Source organism: Amphiura filiformis, unplaced genomic scaffold, assembly GCF_039555335.1.
Source record: "Amphiura filiformis unplaced genomic scaffold, Afil_fr2py scaffold_100, whole genome shotgun sequence".
NCBI classification, from domain to species: Eukaryota; Metazoa; Echinodermata; class Ophiuroidea; order Amphilepidida; family Amphiuridae; genus Amphiura; species Amphiura filiformis.
In genome coordinates, this window is record NW_027305564.1 from 89,688 (window position 1) to 111,201 (window position 21,514).

A 21,514-nucleotide genomic window follows, 5' to 3' on the forward strand; every position below is an offset into this window, starting at 1 on the left:
AAAATGGTAGCGTAAGAATTTAGATTAAGATTATCATTAAGTCATTTCTTGTACAGCGATTTGGCCTGTTTGATAAGGCGCTTAATAAATGTCATTTTATTATAGAAATAATGCAAACTATATATATATATTTATATTAAACCATTGTGTGTTTTATACAACAAACTGGTACTGTTTTTACTTATTATCTACGACTCTATATATATATATATATATATATATATATATATATATATATGTATTTAATAACTGGTTTGTAATAGTTATTGAAAAAGAGATCATTTATTATCTTAAAAAAACAGTCAACTTATTGAATACTTACCTTATCCAATTTGAAACTTTTCTATTGCCATTTCTGTCAACTTCTGTCGCGAAAACTAAGGAAATAAAACATGACAGGTAAATTAATGAATATTGGCCCTCATCCTAGATAAATATAAACTGGTCCTTTGTATTATAATGACTATAGAGGGCGATGTTTATGACCTTTGATATTCGTCATTGTGCAAAATTCACGACGATATACATAAACACATAAAGTAATTACCTCATTCAAAGCAAGATAACTCAAAATAAAATTTTAGAATTGAAATAGCAAAACAAAACCCAGATTTGTGCTACAAATTTTCAATGATGACTCATTTATCTTTATATAACATAGCCCACAATAAACTCACGAATGAAATAGATGCAGATTCAAATAGTTGCACCTGAAGTTGAGTTTTTGTCTCGTTGTGGGCGGGGGAAGGGTTGTTAATGTTAAATAAAGACTTACTTTTCCTGTTGGAGTTATAGGAACATCATCGACGAACAACATATACTTGGGAACTAGCATTTCGTGGACCTTTTGAAATAAAATATTAAAACAAACCAAAACTTATCATCACAACATTTGTTATCTCAACCTTAGGATTATAAGACGGACACCTTTGTTCCATAACCATTAGGGTATAGGACATTTTTTTTTTTTGATATAGCCCCCGAATGAAATGTATTTAATTATGTTTGTACTCACTCAGGTAGCATTGTGTGTGAATTTTACATCCGAACTAGAGGCTATTCTTTTTTTATGGACATTTTAGTGTCTAAAATGGCCCAAAATGAGGGTTTTTCAATATTGCCGTCCATTTCTAATCGTCACCCCCATAGGCTTTACATGTAAAATAAAAGGCACATAAAAATTTAATAGCCTCTAGTCCACATGTAAAATTCACACCAAATGCTTTTTGAGTGATTACAAAGATAATTAAATACTTTTCATTCGGGGGCTATGTGGAATTTTTTTTAATGTATTCCTTGTACAATGACATTTCACTATAAAATGTCCATTGGAAACAAAGGTGCGGAGCCCGTTTTGCTTGGCCATGTGCTCGTATCAGCTTTATTTGAGTGCAAACACAGCTATGCATGCTCCTTTCCGACCCGCCTTGTTTGCACGTGGACATTATATTATCTATAGGGGTTGGACATTATTTTGATGAGTTTAGTTGCTCAGGTAATGAGCATTCTAGATTTTGCAAACTATGCTTGTATAGACGTACCATATATTAGAGACATTAAACACACAAAACATTTAAGAGCATCAAAATATGACATTTGGCCTTCACATTCTTAACGCTACATCGCACATAGAACGGTAATCTCCATTTATATCATTGTGATTAGAGGAAGATCTGGATTAGATTCTGTAATTAAGTTCTGTTTTCCAAAGCATACCTTTCCTTCACAAAACTGCCTGATTTCCTCTTCAGTTGGTGCATTTTCTTTGTCAACCCTAAATGAGAAAATAACAATAATTGGTTACAATTTTATACGTATTTGTGGCCATCCACCTCGAATGGGCTGATGTTCATTTTCAGTAGAATTTATCAATCAATATACTCAGGCTTTTATTACTCGGAGTCAGTGTTGTGCGATTTATTCAAGTTCGTCACCAATTGAGACAACATCGTATTACTAAAAAAAACTTGTTTAGGTCTACCCTTAGTAAATACTACGGTTGCTAATTTTCAGCTCCTAAAACAGGGACAACCATACTCTTAGAAAACATTGCTAGGCTCAAGACTCCATCGCCGCTCGCAAGACATAGTGGCGTATCAGCCATGTTTTACAAAATGAGATAAGATCAATTTCATAATCTATGTATGAAGCTCTACATTCTGACAAACTTTCAAGACATGCATGTCATTAATTAATTAAGTAGTATCACTTATTAGGTTTGGCGTATCTTACTCAATGGAATTATTGTGTACAACATTCCCCTTGTTTTTGGACGACATAGCGGCGTATCAGTGACATATGCCACTATATCGTAAATATGTATTATACACCACTTTTTTGATATATCGCGGCCAATATGGATATGAATTCAACTATTATTCGACATACTGGCGTATCACGTGTCCTATGTCAAGTTTGAATGGAGAATAATTAACATACTGGCGTATAAGTTTAATGACTAATTACAATAATTAATTGGTGAATGACAGCAATGTATGTTATACATTAAATGTAACATAATTATTTATATTTTCATATCCATTCAAGAAAAGGGGACATTTTAATCGTTGCAATGTATGACAAACGGTTAAAAGTTGCAAAAACTTCGGATGCAATTATGTCAAAATGGCCATTTTTGTGATACGCCATTATGTCTTGCGAGCGACGATTTGTTTAGAAAATCAGCTCCTTTGTGATCTGATTGGGTCTGATTTTCTGCGGACCTGACCTGAGGGGCGTGATTTAGTCAGGAAATCTTCTTTGTTTTATCGCTTAAGTGTTACGTAACTCTGTGATATTATGTTTTAAATGAATGAAACGAATGAACATAAGGTTAATTTCGTGTTACAGGACAAATGTATAAAGTTACAATTACAAACGCGGTAGCAAAATGAAAGGGAAGAATAAAGTTTATTATTTAATAATCAAATTCAATAGCATTTAAGTATGGATAAAATACAGTCCTGTTTCACTTAGAATCATTATATGATATCACTATAAATATTCACTAGAAGGTGGAAATTATACATAAAAATAGTAAAATTACATGATTATTTATTCAAAGTTGAGAAATGTGGTGAAATAAACATTTGGGGTGTAAGTTGAATGTAACGCGAGTCACATAACGCGAGTCACACACTTATTTGGCCTTTTAAAATGCCGATTCATCTTTAGGTAAAAAGAATGTAATCTTTGCCTATGGAGTATAGCCACATTGCTAGGTAATCACCTTTGTTAATTTCTGTTCTTAGCTGCTTGTTTGAGAAGAAATGGTGAACTAGATATATTGCATCCTTAGGCTGCGAAGTCTAGCCGTGACCTTGAAATGACCTCTGATGACCTTGAAATGACCTTTACCACATTTAGCATCATATCCACATAAAATATACTAATTTTCATTCAAATTGAACAAATTTTGCAATTTGACCCCTTTTGAACTTTGCCAAATGGCCCCCAATATATTTTGAATTATATCAAGATCACATATAGGCTACTAATTTTCTTCTAAATTGGACAAACTGTGCAATTTGACCCCTTTTGACCTTTGGTTGACCTCTGGTGACCTTGAAATGACCTCCAATATATTTTGCATTATATCAAGATCACATATACTAATTTTCATCTAAATTGGACAAACTTTAGAATTTTACCCTTTTTGACCCCAAAACCGACCCCTCCATGTTTAAGCCAAATCTGATTACAATCGTATATGAACATAATGCTAGAGCCCTTTTGGCATTATTCTGATGATCACAGCACTTAATATGCAGAAAATATTGAATTTTAAAGTGATTTTCAGTAATCAACCATTTTTGTCCCCTGTATGACCTTGAACTCAAAATCTGTGAGGACCCCGTAGACACCAACTAATGTCAATGCATATGTGTCGCATCTCTGTACCATATAATCTGTAGTAAAAGAAGCATTTTGAAGGTATTTGGTTATGTACCGGAAATACCTCCTTAATACTTTGACCTTTGTTGACCTTGAAATGACCTCAGTTTTGTTTTAAATCATATCAATATTACATATTCTAATTTAGATTTAAATTGGACGAATTTTGGAATTTGACCCATTTTGACCTTTGGCTGACCTCTGGTGACCTTGAAATGACCTCCATCATATTTTGAATCCTACCGTGATTACATATACTAATTTTCATTTGAATTCGTCGGCTGTATTCCATAGTGGCGTATAGTGATTTTTGGTCATTTTTTTGAAAATTGGCACATATGTTTTTAATGATGTTCTCTTTCATTTTTCTAAGTCTCATCAGTCATAATTAGCTAATTAATTAGTAATTAATTAATTAAATGTGGCGTATAGTTACAAAGTGACATTTTTGTATTCCATAGTGGCGTATCGACCTTACGCCACTTTTTATACACATTTTATAATTATGAAATATCGGCAAAAATGAAAAACATCGTATGTCATAGTGGCGTACGCGTATCGGACCTATACGCCACTATGGAATACGAACGACGAAAAGTAACGCCATAGGGATTACACGGCGACCGAGGTGGCGTACGGTTAACGTAAGGTTAGGGTATTTTTTGCGTTTTGTTCGTTTTCCATAGTGACGTATAGTTTTATTGTCAGTTTGCCAGCAATAGTATGTATTTATTTCTTTTGAAAAATATATAACAATACAATCTATTTAGTTTTCTTCAGAAATTTCACATCATTTACAAAAGATAATGACTGTCTGATTTACAGAGCTTGATTTTAAATTGGCATTTCTTCAAACCCGATTTTCTCGAAAAGTTGCTTATTCGCGGCGCCCCACTATACGCCACTATGGAATACGGACGACGAATTGGGCTAATTTCAAAATGTTACCCCCTTTGACCCCATGTTCAAGCCAAATCTGATTATAACCCTATATGCACCCAATGCTATAGTCATTTTGGCATTATTCTGATGATCACAGCACTTAATATGCAGGAAAAAGTGAACTTTAAGGTGATTTTCAGTAATCAACCCTATTTGACCCCTGCATGACCTTGAACTCAAAATCCGAGTTCACCCTATAGACACCAGCTAATGTCAGTGCATATGTGTCAATCTCATCTCTGTTCTATGTTATCTGTAGGAAAGGAAGCATTTTGAAAGTATTTGGTTTTGTGCAGAAAAAATCCCCTTAACCCTAACCCTCCTGAATACTACAAAATACTGCTTGATATATGCGCTGTTCGTGCATGCATCCCGCGTGGTGTGATGACGCAATCGCCCTAAGTGATATATAGGCACGGTTTCGCTGGCCAGCGAAGCCCAAGACCCGTGGCAAAGTGTCGCCGACCGAGTGCTTGGCATGCGAGGGGTCTCGGGTTCGAATCCCACCCAGAGCAAACAACTTCTTTCCTTCTTTTCTCTCTTTATTCTTTCCTTCTTTCCCTTCCCGTCGCCAAAAAAGCCCTTAGGCGGTTAGGGTTAGGTTACCACTATCGAAACTCAGTATAGGCTTCCTTAACCCTAACCCTCCTGAATACTACAAAATACTACTTGATATATGCGCTGTTCGTGCGTGCATCCCACGTGGTGTGATGACGCAATCGCCCTAAGTGATATATAGGCACGGTTTCGCTGGCCAGCGAAGCCCAAGACCCGTGACAAAGTGTCGCCGACCGAGTGCTTGGCATGCGAGGGGTCTCGGGTACGAATCCCACCCAGAGCAAACAACTTTTTTCCTTCTTTTCTCTCTTAATTATTTTTTCCTTCTTTCCCTTCCCGTCGCCAAAAAGCCCTTAGGCGGTTAGGGTTAGGTTACCACTATCGAAACTCAGTATAGGCTTCCTTAACCCTAACCCTCCTGAATACTACAAAATACTACTTGATATATGCGCTGTTCGTGCGTGCATCCCACGTGGTGTGATAATATGCCCTAAGTGATATATAGGCACGGTTTCGCTGGCCAGCGAAGCCCAAGACCCGTGGCAAAGTGTCGCCGACCGAGTGCTTGGCATGCGAGGGGTCTCGGTTCGAATCCCACCCAGAGCAAACAACTTCTTTCCTTCTTTTCTCTCTTAATTATTCTTTCCTTCTTTCCCTTCCCGTCGCCAAAAAGCCCTTAGGCGGTTAGGGTTAGGTTACCACTATCGAAACTCAGTATAGGCTTCCTTAACCCTAACCGCCTGAATACTACAAAATACTACTTGATATATGCGCTGTTCGTGCGTGCATCCAACGTGGTGTGATGACGCAATCGCCCTAAGTGATATATAGGCACGGTTTCGCTGGCCAGCGAAGCCCAAGACCCGTGGCAAAGTGTCGCCGACCGAGTGCTTGGCATGCGAGGGGTCTCGGGTTCGAATCCGCCGCATTCTTTAAAAACTCTCTTAATTATTCTTTCCTTCTTTCCCTTCCCGTCGCCAAAAGAAAAGAAGAAGAAGAAGAAGAAGAAGAAGAAGAAGAAGAAGAAGAAGAAGAAGAAGAAGAAGAAGAAGAAGAAGAAGAAGAAGAAGAAAGAAAGAAACCGCTGAGAAACAGGAGTCTAGCCGCCACTCGGCTAGACTAAGAAAGAAAGAAAGAAGAAGAAAGAAACCGCTGAGAAACAGGTGTCTAGCCGCCGCTAGACTAAGAAAGAAGAAGAACTAAATATATTGCAGCCTCATAAGGCTACGAAGTCCAGCCGTGACCTTAAAGTGACCTCTGATGACCTTGAAATGACCTCCATAATTATTCAAATCATATCAATATTACATATTCTAATTTAGATTTAAATTGGACGAATTTTGGAGTTTGACCCATTTTGACCTTTTGTTGACTTCTGGTGACCTTGAAATGACCTCCATCATATTTTGAATAATATCGTGATCACATATACTAATTTTCATTCGAATTGGACACATTTTAGAATTTTACCCCTTTTGACCCCAAAACAGACCCCTCCCCATGTTCAGGCCAAATCTGATTATAACCCTATAAGCACACAATGCTATACCCATTTTGGCATTATTATGATGATCACAGCACTTAATATGCAGCAAATAGTGAATTTTAAGGTGATTTTCAGTAATCAACCCTATTTGACCCCTGCATGACCCCTGCATTGAAATCCAAATCTGTGTTTACCCCATAGACACCAACTAATGTCAATGCATATGTGTCAGTCGTATCGCTGTACCATGTAATCTGTAGGAAAAGAAGCATTTTGAAGTTATTAGGTTATGTGCCGGAAATACCCCCTTAATGACCTTTGACTCCAAATATGTGTTTACCCATAGACCCCAACTATAGCCGATGCCGATGATCAAGTTTCATTACTCTACCATGTAATCTGTAGAAGAAGAAGCATTTTTGGCCAAAATTACTCATGCGTGACGTTTGACCCCAAATGGGTCATGTCAAATGTAAAGGCTGGGGTCGTAGAGCTTTTGCCCAAGTTTGATATAATATTGGATGGCTGAGCATGATACCATAACATATCAGATGAGTCATTAAAATATCGGACGAGCCAACGGCGAGTTCGATATCTGTATGACGAATCCGATATGTTATGGTATCATGCGAAATAAGCCATCCAATATTACCATTATTAGGTTTTCTTAACTCCTAATAACCCTGAAAACATAATAATGGTTATAATCGGTCAAAAAATAAAGGAGCTAGAGCCAATTATGTCAAATGTTGACAGAAGAAAGAAAGAAACAGAAACCGCTGAGTCGTTGCTCGGCTGGACTAAACAGAAACTGCTGAAAAACAAGAGTCCAACCTAACTGGTGGACTAACTAGATATATTGCATCCCTGTAAGGCTGCGAAGTCCAGCCGTGACCTTGAAGTGACATCTGATGACCTCGAAAAGATTTGAAACACAATTGCATTTTCGTGAAAGATGTAGGCATTAATTCGCAAATAGATTCATCAGGATTGTCCGATTAACATTAATTAACAAATCCAATAAAGTAGGTGATGTTGACATACCTCAATGACGTTTCGTGCTGTGTCACAGCACTTTCTCAAATTGAATGATCAGCTTTGACCTTTCTCGTGTGTTGCTTCCTGTTGGTAGCTGACGTAAATGGCGCTGTTAGTAACTGATCATATATGTGCGGAAGGAAGTAGTTGCCACAATCCCTGTTGAGTGTATTAGCCTGCCCCATCTTTCGTATCCAAATTGATTCCTTTATATGTCTCCTTTTCCTGTTGGTTTCAATGTCTCTTATTTTGGCTTCGTCCCATCCAATCACGTGGTTGTCCTCAGCGACATGATCTGTAAAAGCAGATTTCTTGGGGGCGCTTTCAACTGATGTTTTACGTTGGGCCCTGGTGTAAGGTTCTTGCGAAGCTACATCCGATTCAGATTTATGATCTTTCATTCTTGTGCCAAAGAGTCTTGAGGTTTCACCGATGTACGATTTTGGACAGCCTAAACAGGGGATTTTGTACACACAATCTGCAGTAGTTTTGATGTCCCGTTTATTTTTGGGGTGAACAAGGTGGTTTCTAAGCATTTTGTGTGGTTTGAAATTGGCCTGAAAACCGTGCTTCTTTGCACAGCCGCCATCGGCGCTGTGCATTGTTTTTACCGCGTTCTTCTTCTTTCTTCTTTCTGTCAACATCATAATCAGCCATCGTAGCCACATGCTTTCAGGCATGATGACCATACTTCGTCAGTAGAACCGTTTGGTCGTGCCACAGATGTCACATGATCAACTTCCGGTCAAATGTCATTCACTTCCGGTCAATGGCCAAAACTTGGATTTTCACTAAAAATGCTACTCCTCCCACATATTACATAGCACCGTGACGTCACTTACACACATGCATCATCTATAGTCAGTGTCTAAAAGTCCTTCACAGAATTGGGATCAAAGGTCATTAAGGGGTCACTTCCGGTCAAAAACCTAAATAACTTCAAGAATTTTATCTCGACAACTAAACATAGTAGAATTTTTTAATTAAAATTGGAACAATGCATTTTGTCAGTGTACATAAGGGTTTTTTCATTTTGAGGTCAAAGGTCATTAAGGGGGTCAAAAGGTCAATCATAAATTTTAAAAAAATCAAAATTCATGTATAAGTTCCGATTAAGCTGAAATTCTCCAGGTATATTCCTTATGACATCCTAAGCACTATGCAATATTTTGCGGGGTCAAATGTAATTAAGGGATCACTTCCGGTTCTCACAGATTCGGGGTCATAACTCATTTGTCACTGCTGGCTGTGCATACTCGCGGTCGCAGGCGAACGCAATCAGATCTCGTTGCACAGCCGCCATCGGCGCTGTGCATTGTTTTTACCGCGTTCTTCTTCTTCTTCTTCTTTCTGTCAACATCATAATCAGCCATCGTAGCCACATGCTTTCAGGTATGATGACCATACTTGGTCAGTAGAACCGTTTGGTGGTGCCACAGATGTCACATGATCAACTTCCGGTCAAATGTCATCCACTTCCGGTCAATGGCCAAAACCTGGATTTTCACTAAAATGCTACTCCTCCCACATATTACATAGCATCGTGACGTCACTTACACACATGCATCACCTATAGCCAGTGTCTAAAAGTCCTTCACAGAATTGGGATCAAAGGTCATTAAGGGGTCACTTCCGGTCAAAAACCTAAATAATTTTAAGAATTTTTATCTCGACAATTAAACAAAGTAGAATTTTTAAATTAAAATTGGAACAATGCATTTTGTCGGTGTACATAAGGTTTTTTTTTTCATTGAGGTGAAAGGTCATTAAAAGGGTCAAAAGGTCAATCATAAATTAAACAAAAAAAAAATCCATGTATAAGTTCCGATTAAGCTGAAATTCACCAGGAATACTCCTTATGACATCCTAAGCACTATGTAATATTTTTGCGGGGTCAAAGGTAATTAAGGGATCACTTCCGGGTTTTCACAGATTCATTTGTCACTGCTGGCTGTGCATGCTCGCGGTCGCAGGCGAACGCAATCAGATCTCGTTAATACTCTCTTTGTCTTTTCTGAGAGACCCTGCTTATACGGTAAGCACACAAACCCCCGGCTTTTGGTTTGAGATTGATCTTTGGCTTTTGGCTCGCTGGGGTTTTTAACGGATTTAAACCACTCGGGGAAACCGCAACGCGAAAGAGCTTTCTTTATTCTAAGTTCCTCAAGTTCTCTGTTACTCTTTCTCCTCGGTAACAACTTTATCTTTCCTGTCCATGAGAGTCCGGATGACACTAAGTTTGTGTTGTAGGGGGTGGTGTGATTGGAAGTGTAAATATTGGTCTGTATGCGTTTTCTTTCTATATACTAAGATTTCTTGATAATAAGCGTGTCCAAAAAAGGAATTTGCTGGTTTTCTTCTGTTTCGTAGGTGAATTTAATATTACCGGTTTTGTCGATTTGGTTTAAATGCTCTATTTCAAGTGCTTCCATAACCTGGGTTTGATGTCGAGGGTGGCGGTGATGAGTGCTTCCACTCCATATACAAGTTCGCTACAATCGGGCTGACCGACGAACCCATAGCTGTGCCAAAGCGTTGCTGGTATATTTTGCTCCGGAAAGTTTAATAAAAAATCTAGCTAATAAAATAATTTGACCTTTGTTGACCTTGGATGACCTTGAAATAACCTCCATTTTGTTTTAAATCATATCAATATTATATATTCTAATTTAAAGTTAATTTGGACGAATTTTGTAATTTTACCCCTTTTGACCTTAGGTTGACCATGTATGACCTTGAACTCAAAATCTGTGAGGACCCCATAGACACCAGCTAATGTCAATGAATATGTGTCAGTCGCATTTCCGTATCATATAATCTGTAGGAAAAGAAGCATTTTGAAGGTATTTGGTTATGTACCAGAAATACCCCCTTAATGACCTTTGACCCCAAATCTGTGAGGACCCCATAGGCCCCGGCTCTAGCCAAGGTCAATGTCCAAATCTCAATAATGTACCATATAATCTGTAGGAGAAGAAGCATTTTTGGTAAAAATCACATTTTTAGCCAAAATATCTCATGCGTGATGTTTGACCCCAATGGTCTTAGAAGACCACAAGTCCAGCCGTGTATAAGGAGCCGTAGTACCTAAGCGAAATATATATATCGGCGTTCCGAGGGAACCGGATTTGAGTGACTCTTGGTTGTGTTGATAAAAACGATAGAATAGGAGCTCAACCTTACAAATTTGTTCAGAAAACGTTCCGAATCGAATGTGCATAGGTGACAGGCTCTCGGAACAATATCATGGCCGTAACTGATAAGGAGGCGCGAGTGTCTGCTAAAATTCGGGATGGCGCTGTTCAGGGTTTCGTATCTGTCAAGTTTGTCTTAATTTTTTTTTTTTTTTAATCAAAATTTAATACAAAATAATATTTAAGACATTGGTGCGATAATAACATTGTTCTGATAATATTAAGGCTGATAGCACATGCGCCGATGACTGAATACTGAGAAGCCTACTGAGAAAAGTAGGCCTGGCCAAGGGGGATACAAGTCTTCGGGTGCATTACATAGTGACGGATGTTGATTTTTGTCATTTTTATGAAAATTGGCCAATGTATTTTAAATAGGGAGTAGTATAATATTACCAAGATTTGAAGCTCAAGTTTGCATAATTAATTAGTTAATTAATTATGCAAATGACAGATGTTGATATATGAATTACCCGACGTTTTACATAGTGACGTATCTAAGATCCGTCACTATGTAAAACGCTGTTTACTCGAAAAAACAACTAAATTGTATGGCGTATCTGTCACATCCGTCACTATGTAAAAACATGATTTTGCAATTTCAACGTAGGTAATTCGATATTGTTCATTGAAACCTACATGATTTCTTGACGGATGTTGATAACTGGGTATATACCAAAAACGATTACGTAGAGCAGATATTCGATGGATCATTATTTTAGTAAAATATCATTTCAATAAATTTTGAATGGTTCGAGTTGATTCGACAATTATTTAGAGACATTATTTCACAACTTTCCAATATAAAAGGGATGGTTAAGTAATACAAAATGAAAATATAACCCTTCTTAATGAGTAGGTTATTGAAAGATGATCAAAATATGTTTAGAGACGTTTAGAGGCGGCTCCAAGTTGACAGAAAATAAAGTGTAAATTGGTAAAAACTGAATACAATCATTGGCGTTTTGTAAAAAGATGTTACAGCTTGTGTGACTAGCTATATCATGGGAGTGAGAACTAGTAAGATCAGGAGTAAATACTCAAATACAATATGTCATGTATGTCGTCGGCACTCGTGACGAGTCGGTTTTATCATGAAAAAAGAACCGACGGATGCCTCGAAGTCCTTCCTTGATCCGACTTTTATGCGTAAGACATTCTGACGGATGTGTGACGGATGCCCATAGATCAACACGAGAGACCAGATTAGCGTGCACGATGTTGGCGCAAGACATAGTGACGGATGTGTGACGGATGTTAGGGTGCAACGTTTTCACGTTTTTACATACTGATGGATAACTTTGCAATCATTTTACTGATTTAATAGCGAATAATTCTTCATGTGATAGAAATTTCAAGATACTTTAGATACTAGTTTTTTTTTAAATACAGCAACATTTGGAGCATTTTACTTGTTAGTGTTCTGCTATGGTTGATCACAAATTGGCATACTCTTTGATCGCGTCTAACTCAAAAACGTTTTTTCTGGCGAAGTTTAACATCCGTCACTATGTAATACACCCGACGAAGTGTTGAAAGTGACTTGAAAGAATCATTGCATGGTTAACGGAATTGCTTCAGGGATTGGTAATAATCCTTAGAAAGCCTATTTAATATCATGTAATGTATAGTGAAGAATGAAAAGGATTAGAACCATAGTGTTGCTTTATCGTAGCAGTTGCCTATACACCAAATGCACAGTTATACTTATAGTGGGTGATTAGAAAAGGACGGGCACTCTATAAAACAATGATAAAATCTGTTTGGGCGTTCGCCGGCGCGGCAAACTCGGGATAAATCCTGGCAACTCATCTGGCACTCATGAGCTCGCCATCATGTTGTTTTCGTGTCAGATGGCCGGTGAAGAATAATACAGGATTCCTACGACCAGTATAGGCTGCTTCAGGGATTGGTAATAATCCTTAGAAAGCCTATTTAATATCATGTAATGTATAGTGAAGAATGAAAAGGATTAGAACCATAGTGTTGCTTTATCGTAGCAGTTGCCTATACACCAAATGCACAGTTATACTTATAGTGGGTGATTAGAAAAGGACGGGCACTCTATAAAACAATGATAAAATCTGTTTGGGCGTTCGCCGGCGCGGCAAACTCGGGATAAATCCTGGCAACTCATCTGGCACTCATGAGCTCGCCATCATGTTGTTTTCGTGTCAGATGGCCGGTGAAGAATAATACAGGATTCCTACGACCAGTATAGGCTCTTATCGCGTGACTGATAGCCGATACAGAGACTGCAATAATTAAAAAGACCAACATGACCCACTTAATGAAGGTTGGTCCAAAATCTGTGAAGACCCCCTAAACTACATTAGTCAATAAACAGTTTGAGTAAATTTCATGGAATTCTGTCAACTGCTTTAGGAGAAGAAGGGGATTGCGCTGAATTGAAGAGATACAAGAGTCTAGCCGCCGCAGTGTATTTTTGGGCAGTGTATTTTTGTGTAACGCAAGTCACGGCAATTCATTTTAGTCCATGAGGCCCCCCATGCATCAACCCCAAATCCTCCGCTAGCGGTATCAATTTGTTCCTTGGACCGAGTGATATTTTAAATGTTAACATGGAAACCGTTGGGATATTTTCAAAATGTCCGTCATTTCAAATTTCAAAGTTGCTCAAATCTGGTTAAAAAGCACACCAAGGAGCCCAAAGTTTAAAACAACAGAATTGATCAAGTATTTTTTTTATCATACCAAGATGTCTTAGGGGGGCTTACTTTTTGGGAACCGTTTATGTGGCAAATGAAACAAACAAGTTAATTCTTGTTTAGTTGTATTTACAGTAGGCTGGCTGTGGCAATGCTGTCAAAACTGAAACGCGATTAACCTATGGCATTGCCTATAGTTACTTTGAAACTGTTAACATTTTGAAGTAGAATCCTGAACACATAAGCAATACTATGAATATTAAGCAAATCATTCTTTACCTAAGACATGCGCAGATCTCTTCCCCTGCTCGTGCATCAGGCAAACCAATAACCTGAAATGTAAAACAATGTACATAGTAAAAAAAAACCATTCTTTACATAAGACATGCGCAGATCTCTTCCCCTACTTGTGCATCAGGCAAACCAATAACCTGAAATGTAACGCAATATGTACATTGTGAGACATAACAGGGTGCAGCTTGATAATAATGAGTCCGGTCGGACTGCCTGATCAGGAAGTACTGCCGAATCAGGCAATATCGTGATATGTTGCCGAGTCAGGCAGTATGGTATCCCACAATGCAATGCTCTATTTCAAATAGAGCATATTTTAATATACCGTTATTTCTTGGTTTAGAGTAAAGAAGTAGTTAAAATATATAAAATTATCAATGAATGTACAATTAGTAGTAATTTTTCATCAATTTTAATTAAAATAAAGTTAATTTGCATATTTAAATCAAATTTTTTTAAAACCGTTAGAAATTGTTTTGTTATTTAAATTATTTTTCTCCCGGTGGAATTTTTTTTCGCCCTGTGAAAAATTGTCAACTTACATGTAGCTCATGTGTGTCAAAGTAAAATTTCCCCCGATCTTTTATAAAATCACCATGAACAATTTAGTCCTTAGTCTGTCGAATTCGAAAGGGTTACCAAAGCCTGTGTTGCCTAACTCGACAACATGCTGCCTGATTCGGCAGTACTTCCTGATCAGGCAGTCGGACCGGACTGATAATCATTGTAGCATTGTTCCCAATTTGCTATACCGATAAGATACACAAAAACTGGGACTAAATAAACTCCATGGACATAAAATTATGTACCATTGTCGTGCATATAAATTATGTTATATACCTCTTGTATTAAAGGGAATTTTATTGAAAGCAACGCAATTATTTATCACCGATGCTTCAAAAACATGAAAGCCTATTGATTTTTTAAATTTTATATTTCTTCTCCAGATTGTGCTAAAAGAATCTACTGCGAAATTGATATAGACACACAATTGTATACAAAATGCTCATGAAGTTCGCTGTCCATTATGTGTTATAATGCTAATCTTTATACCTACCACAGCAACTTGAACACGTGGATGTTGGTACAGCCTCTTTTCCAGTTCAACAGGTGCCAAGTTCGTGCCTTGTTTAATGATAAGATCCTGAATTAAAAGTAAACACAACTATAGAGTCCACAACTTATAAGTTCCACCTAAATACTTTTTAAAAACAGTTGCATCTGAGTCCATAGGAGTCAGCTCTCAAACAATACAGTAGGCCAGGTCTATTCATGTGTTTGTTATAAAGAAACCCTGACTGCTATGGACTCAAGTGCCACTTTTAAAATGGTCTCTTTTCTTACACAATAAACCATTGTGACTGAACGCAATGACGTGTGACAATGTAAATTGATCCACATGTGTAAAACAAATAGGGCTATACATATCGTTTTACATGTGCACATTTCGTAAAATATTTTTTGACTTATTCTGAAAAGTGTTAGGGGAACTATTAGGGGGAAGCTGTGGACCTTATATTACTCCTGGCTATTGATACTTGACAGGTGCAGTGATGTTTTTCAGTAGATCTAAATATAGAGCTATTAAGGGAGTCGTCTTTGTGACGCTAACTGATGACTGATAAGATATTTGATCTATTTCCAAATTCAAATTAGAAGGAAAATGAATGTAAATTTGTAAATTGAACTGATTTATCGAAAATAAAAGTATATTGTAACGGCTTATAACATACGTAAAGCAAACATAATTCACTCGATTACATGAGAAAGCGAAACTGAGAGTTTTGACTTATCTATTCACTTCAATAATATCCACACAATCTCGCTCAATGAACTATGGACCATTTTATATGAATACTGGTTTTCTCAATGCCTTCTTGGACCATTAAACTGCCCACAAAATTATCCGAACACCGAAAACAAAAGCAATATCTTAAAGACACAAAACCTAATTTACCAAATAATGAGGAGGTTAATAGATGCACGGAGAATTTCGTTCGGCGTATTTTGGTACCTCATTTGCCACGATAGGACTTTATTTTCCAAAGTTAATACCAATTTGAATAAAAACAAAAGATACCATTTAAAAAGTGACAAAATCTATACAGAATTTTCTCTCAAACACGTTTACTATGAGAACAACGACTGAGTGTTGATCTGTCCTACTATAATGAGCCCGTTAGAATAGCCGATAAAAATCACCAGAAGGAGGAATAGCCCAAATAGTCAGGTAAAACTTGATTGTGAGGTACAATTAGAGAATAAACGATAGGAATTTTTATTTTGCCTATCTCTACCGTGTGATAGACGACAGGCAGGTCCAATATTTTGAGTAGTGGATGCCGGCGCAGCCGGTATCCACTACGATAAAAATATTGGACCTGCCTGTCGTCTATCATAGGTAGAGGATAGGCAAAATAAAAATTCCTATCGCCTATTCTCATTCTTAGTCAGTTAAATATTATTTTAATAACTGTAAACAATTTTTTAAAGCAAAAACTAAGTTACCGTCATAAAAACTCCCCTCATTATAAAATGAACGAAACTTGTTTACAACTTCACGTATTCTGTTGCGCGTACTGCTAGCGCGTTCGCGTATTCCGCACTAGTCTACGCATCCAGCGCGATACATTCGCGCACCTCTACACGCGTGTTACGCATTATCAAGATGCATGATGACGTGGGGTCGTCTACGGCCTGATAGACAGCACCCGAAATCATGCGATTGTCCAATCAGAAATGTATCTACGAACTAAACCACTCCCACTGACTAAGAATTGGGTATGACCGACAGTTTTTGCTTTTATGGTGATACCTGAGGTGTAGAATAAGAATAAACAACCTGCCCCAATATGGATACTGATTATTTTGTGTGTGTTAAAGTGTTGCATCTTCTAATTTTTTTAAAAAGTAATAGCTGTATTGTCCTGACAGATTGTGTTTAAATGTTATTTCGTATAATGCGCAGCGTTTAGTTACGACAACAACTGTAATTTTAACGGTAGAATGTTGGAAACCCAGTTGTCAGGTATTTTACCGTAAAAGTTACATGCTTTCTATCGTATTTTATACAGTTTTGAGGGATATATCGATTGTTTTTGAACATGCAAGTATTGCAAATAATTCGTGTACATTCACTTCTATAATATACATTTCGAATGAGTGGTCACGAATGTTCTAAATTTTTAGACGCCGTTTACTCAGAACAGCAATTTTGCGTATTCGGCACTCTGCCGTGTTCATAACGATATATTCGTATACACACATAGCAAATGCACGACAATCAAAGTATTTGATGACAGCATTTGATCGGATGGACTGTACTGCGCTACTGGCCCATTCTCCGTTAAAGCGTCCAAGTTTGGTCTCAGGAATGACAAAATGCCAACCACAAAGAATTCATAAAATTCATTCAGAATCGTAAACTTTAATAGTTTAAGAACACAAAACAATGCATGGGTGATTTTTCCACAATATTTCATTTTTGAGCAATATTACTTGTACGTATTGGGGGTAACGTATCAGTGGTAACGTATCTGTGAAACCCGTTTCCCATCTTTGTCTTAATCGTGCAAGTGTAAAAACTGACCGACTTAATACCCATACTTGATCAGTCATCACCCAATGTACTAAAGTCTCTGATATGGTATTTGGCTTCATTTATCACAGCGTTTTTTCCGAGGAGAGTAGAATTTAGGTAACGTATCTGTGAAGGCATGAACGTAACGTCAGGACTTTTTGCCATTAATAGACCTGATTTTTTTTACTTTGAAACCATTGTGTTTTGTTCCACATATATAATATAACTATGGAGCCTGCTTGATCCATCACATATGAGAACATTCATCTAGCCAATTATTTTCACAGATTGTTATCCATTAGAAATATGGTAACGTATCTGTGAACAATATTGGCGACATAGTCTGAAAGACCTGTTGGAAAAATTTAATAATCTGTATTGTGATGATTTATACTTTATAATTTAGGGCATGATACCAGCTAATGAAAAGTACCTATAATCCATTATGTGCGCGCATGTTTAGAGAGCAGGGACACGTTATACTGAACACACCTTGGCTGGCGACATGGAGGAAAACAATGGACATGCATAATCAGCTTTATTGTTTTATACTTTCTAGGCATGTTACAACCTCTAGTCTCACACATTTTAAACAGCAACTCCTAAGTATAAGTTATATTAATAAAAGTTATTTCTTTCTGAAGAAACAAATCTGAATACGACTTGACACTATGGGCGACACATATTTGGCATTTTGAACACTTTATCGGAGAATGTGCCTACTGATTACAATGAAGGACACCGGTTCAAATCCTTTGCTGGAATGTGTACATGCTATGCTATGCTATGTTATGCTATGCTATGCTATGCTATGCTATGCTATGCTATGCTATGCTATGCTATGCTATGTTATGATATGATGTGCTATGCTATGCTATGCTATGCTATGCTATGCTATGCTATGCTATGCTATGCTATGCTATGCTATGCTATGATATGATATGCTATGATATGCAATATCGATCAGCCAAGCAGAAGGCAAAATTTTATAAGGTTGGCTCGACTGGGTGATTTCCGACCAATATTTATTAATATTGCATGGTATGTGTAGGAAAAATACCAGAATGAAGCCCAAATTTGTCTCAAATATACGTGTGAGTTTGACATTTTCATAAATGGACTGTAATATTAATGGTAGCACACAGCCTTTTTTAAATGTCAGCGCTGAATGCATGGTACCATGTATTGTTGGGCCTTGATTCACTACGAAACATTGAAATTCTTGGTTGAAATTACATCATGTACGTGTGTCGGATTTTTAAAAGTTTTTTTAAATTTATTTTTGCATGTAATATGAAGATAACATTTGTTTAGCAAGATACGGCTTTCGAAATGAGTGGATACGTGCAGTTAGCCTAACCGATAAAGTGTCTGATTTGTACGTAGTCAATTCCCCACGCACAGTGTCTCGGAGATGTCCTCGGACTTTTTGTAATGGCAAATGATTTGTTGGACTGAATAATAAGTTATTGGATAACAATGAAACATTTTGGTAACACACTAAAAATGTTGCAAAATGTGGATTGGAATCCAGCTATGCAATGCGCTAACCTTTTTTCTCCCACATATTTGGATGTATCCATCTTCGTCCATGACACCTAAGTCACTGGAAAATAGATATTGAATATGAATTATAACAAATGATTAGCCATCAGTCGGGAGAAGATGAAAACGGACTTATCTTGGATCTGCTAGATAATATATTGTGAGTCTAGTTGACTTGCTATTTTAGTTGCATTGATGGTTAATGATATTAATCGTTATATTAACTCAGCATTCTAAATAATAACGTATTCACTTTCCGAGTTTTATGAGGAAAATGATAATTCTTTACTTGTAAGGTAGATGTAAAAGTAGATTAATTAAAAGTAATATGATTGTATTTAATGTAATTTCAGAGCTATTGCAGAGTGCGGCATTTACAGTGCCGTCTAATATTGTTCTCTAATTTAAGGGATACTACACCCCTGGCCAATTGTGTGGCTATTTTTGCATTTTTCTCAAAAATTATACCGCATTTGTGACAGGTAAGATAATGTTTATTATAGGGGCAAGGACTACAACTACTGTACTGAAAATTCAGCAACTCAAGGCAAGTAGTTATTGATTTATTGATCAAATATTGGTTTCCCTCATTTTGACTGTAACTCCACAACTGTTGTCTGTGCTGAAATAAAATTTCCAGTGCAGTAGTTGTAGTCCTTGCCCTATAATATACATATCTTACTTGTCACCAATGCACTATAATTTTTGAGAAAAATGCAAAAAGAATTAGTTGTGGAATGATATTCACAGAAACACGACTAGCTATTCGTCACTATGCAAAGTTTACGACGATGAATTTAAATTTAAAACGATTAAATGGACGAGGTCACAGTTTAGTAGATTATCACTGTGTATTATTGCTTATTATTGTGTTAAAGATATATAGAGAAATGCTTATAATACAAACTATGATACAATGAGTACACTATAATAATGCTGCAATTGCCCCTGGAATGATTTCCAAACAATGAACAATTATGTATTTTGCAATCTATTATTAGAGATTACATACATACCAAAAAACATTATTATAAGATATGCGTATTTTACCCGGTATGAATCCAGCCATTATTGTCTTTCATTTCTCTTGTTTTCTCCTCATCGCCCACATAGTATTGAAAAGCAGAAAATGTTCGGATGTGGAGCTCCCCATTTGTGTTAACAGGTACAATACATCCACAGTCATCAACATTTTTTGCCTGACAGAAATAAAACAACATAGTCAAAGACATAAATTAATATTGAATATAACAAGACTTTTTGAAACTTACCACCGCACTATAAAACTCACCGTAAATGGGGCCATTTTAGCTTCAAGCCAGTTTTGTTTTTCTTAAATCATATTTTACACGTATATCATAGCTGCCACTTGGTAGCGTGGAAATGATTAGGGTCAGGATTATTTGAAGACCTGAACGCAAGAAGACCGTAAGTCTATATTTGGCATTTTGAGATATGATGGTTTAAACTTTTTTAAATAAGATAATTTGGAAACAAAACAAGCCATAATATTGATACTTCTCAGGTACATGGGTATATGCAAGAGGAATCATTTTTATATATCAACCAAGTAAATATCTGTGATATTGATCGATATTGATACATTTATCATTTTTGGACTTAAAACTCGGATTGAAACAAAAGCCTAAAACTCAAAACTGAATGCAGATGTTGGAAATATATAACCCTATTGGTAATCTATGTGCAAAGACGAGCAATTTGACACCTTGTTTGTTGAATTTGAAGGTTGTTTTAAAATTTGACCTCAGTTGACCTTTAACCTGTAGTGACCCCCAAAAACCGAGCTCAAAATGTGTGATAAATTATAATGTATATTTTCGTAATCGTTGTGACGAGACGAGTAATTTTACATGTCTCTTGACGACATTGGGGATGGACAATTGTTCATTTTTTACCCCATCTTGACCCTTCACATGACCCCTATGGGGAGGGGGCCAAATGTAAAAGAATATAACTTCAAACCCACCTGTAACTCAATTTTGTCAAAAGTGGCCTTACAGTCTTCTTGCGCTCAGGTCTTCATTTGCCATAATAATTTTATCCGGTCCTTACCTCTAATCCACCTATAGGATACATCGCTGCTGCGTTTTGCTTCTCCACTGGGTCGAAAGGATGACTTATGAGTGTCTCAAAAGTTTCTGTCATGCCAAATGTGAGCTAATTACAAAGAAACCGGACAAGTAAATTAATACAAATATTAAGAATTATTTAGTATCAGAGTTTTGTATTTAACATTGTAGCTGTTTTAGGCACCACGTTCAACTTGGTCCTATAGAACTATCGGTGCCCGGTT

General features: G+C 37.0%; 1 protein-coding gene across 1 annotated transcript in view; it reads right to left on the reverse strand.

Annotated features, from left to right (window-relative positions):
• Positions 1 to 323: 323 nt before the first annotated feature.
• LOC140144939 (medium-chain acyl-CoA ligase ACSF2, mitochondrial-like) overlaps positions 324 to 21,514 on the reverse strand; it is a 45,270-nt gene continuing 24,079 nt past the window's right edge. Inside the window, exons 11-18 of the mRNA XM_072166736.1 lie at positions 21,274 to 21,378; positions 20,251 to 20,399; positions 19,207 to 19,261; positions 15,133 to 15,219; positions 14,061 to 14,113; positions 1,717 to 1,774; positions 776 to 844; positions 324 to 377 (exon numbers count right to left, since the gene is read on the reverse strand). Of these exons, the coding sequence (XP_072022837.1) occupies positions 324 to 377; positions 776 to 844; positions 1,717 to 1,774; positions 14,061 to 14,113; positions 15,133 to 15,219; positions 19,207 to 19,261; positions 20,251 to 20,399; positions 21,274 to 21,378 (630 nt within the window). The remainder of the gene's footprint in view (positions 378 to 775; positions 845 to 1,716; positions 1,775 to 14,060; positions 14,114 to 15,132; positions 15,220 to 19,206; positions 19,262 to 20,250; positions 20,400 to 21,273; positions 21,379 to 21,514) is intronic.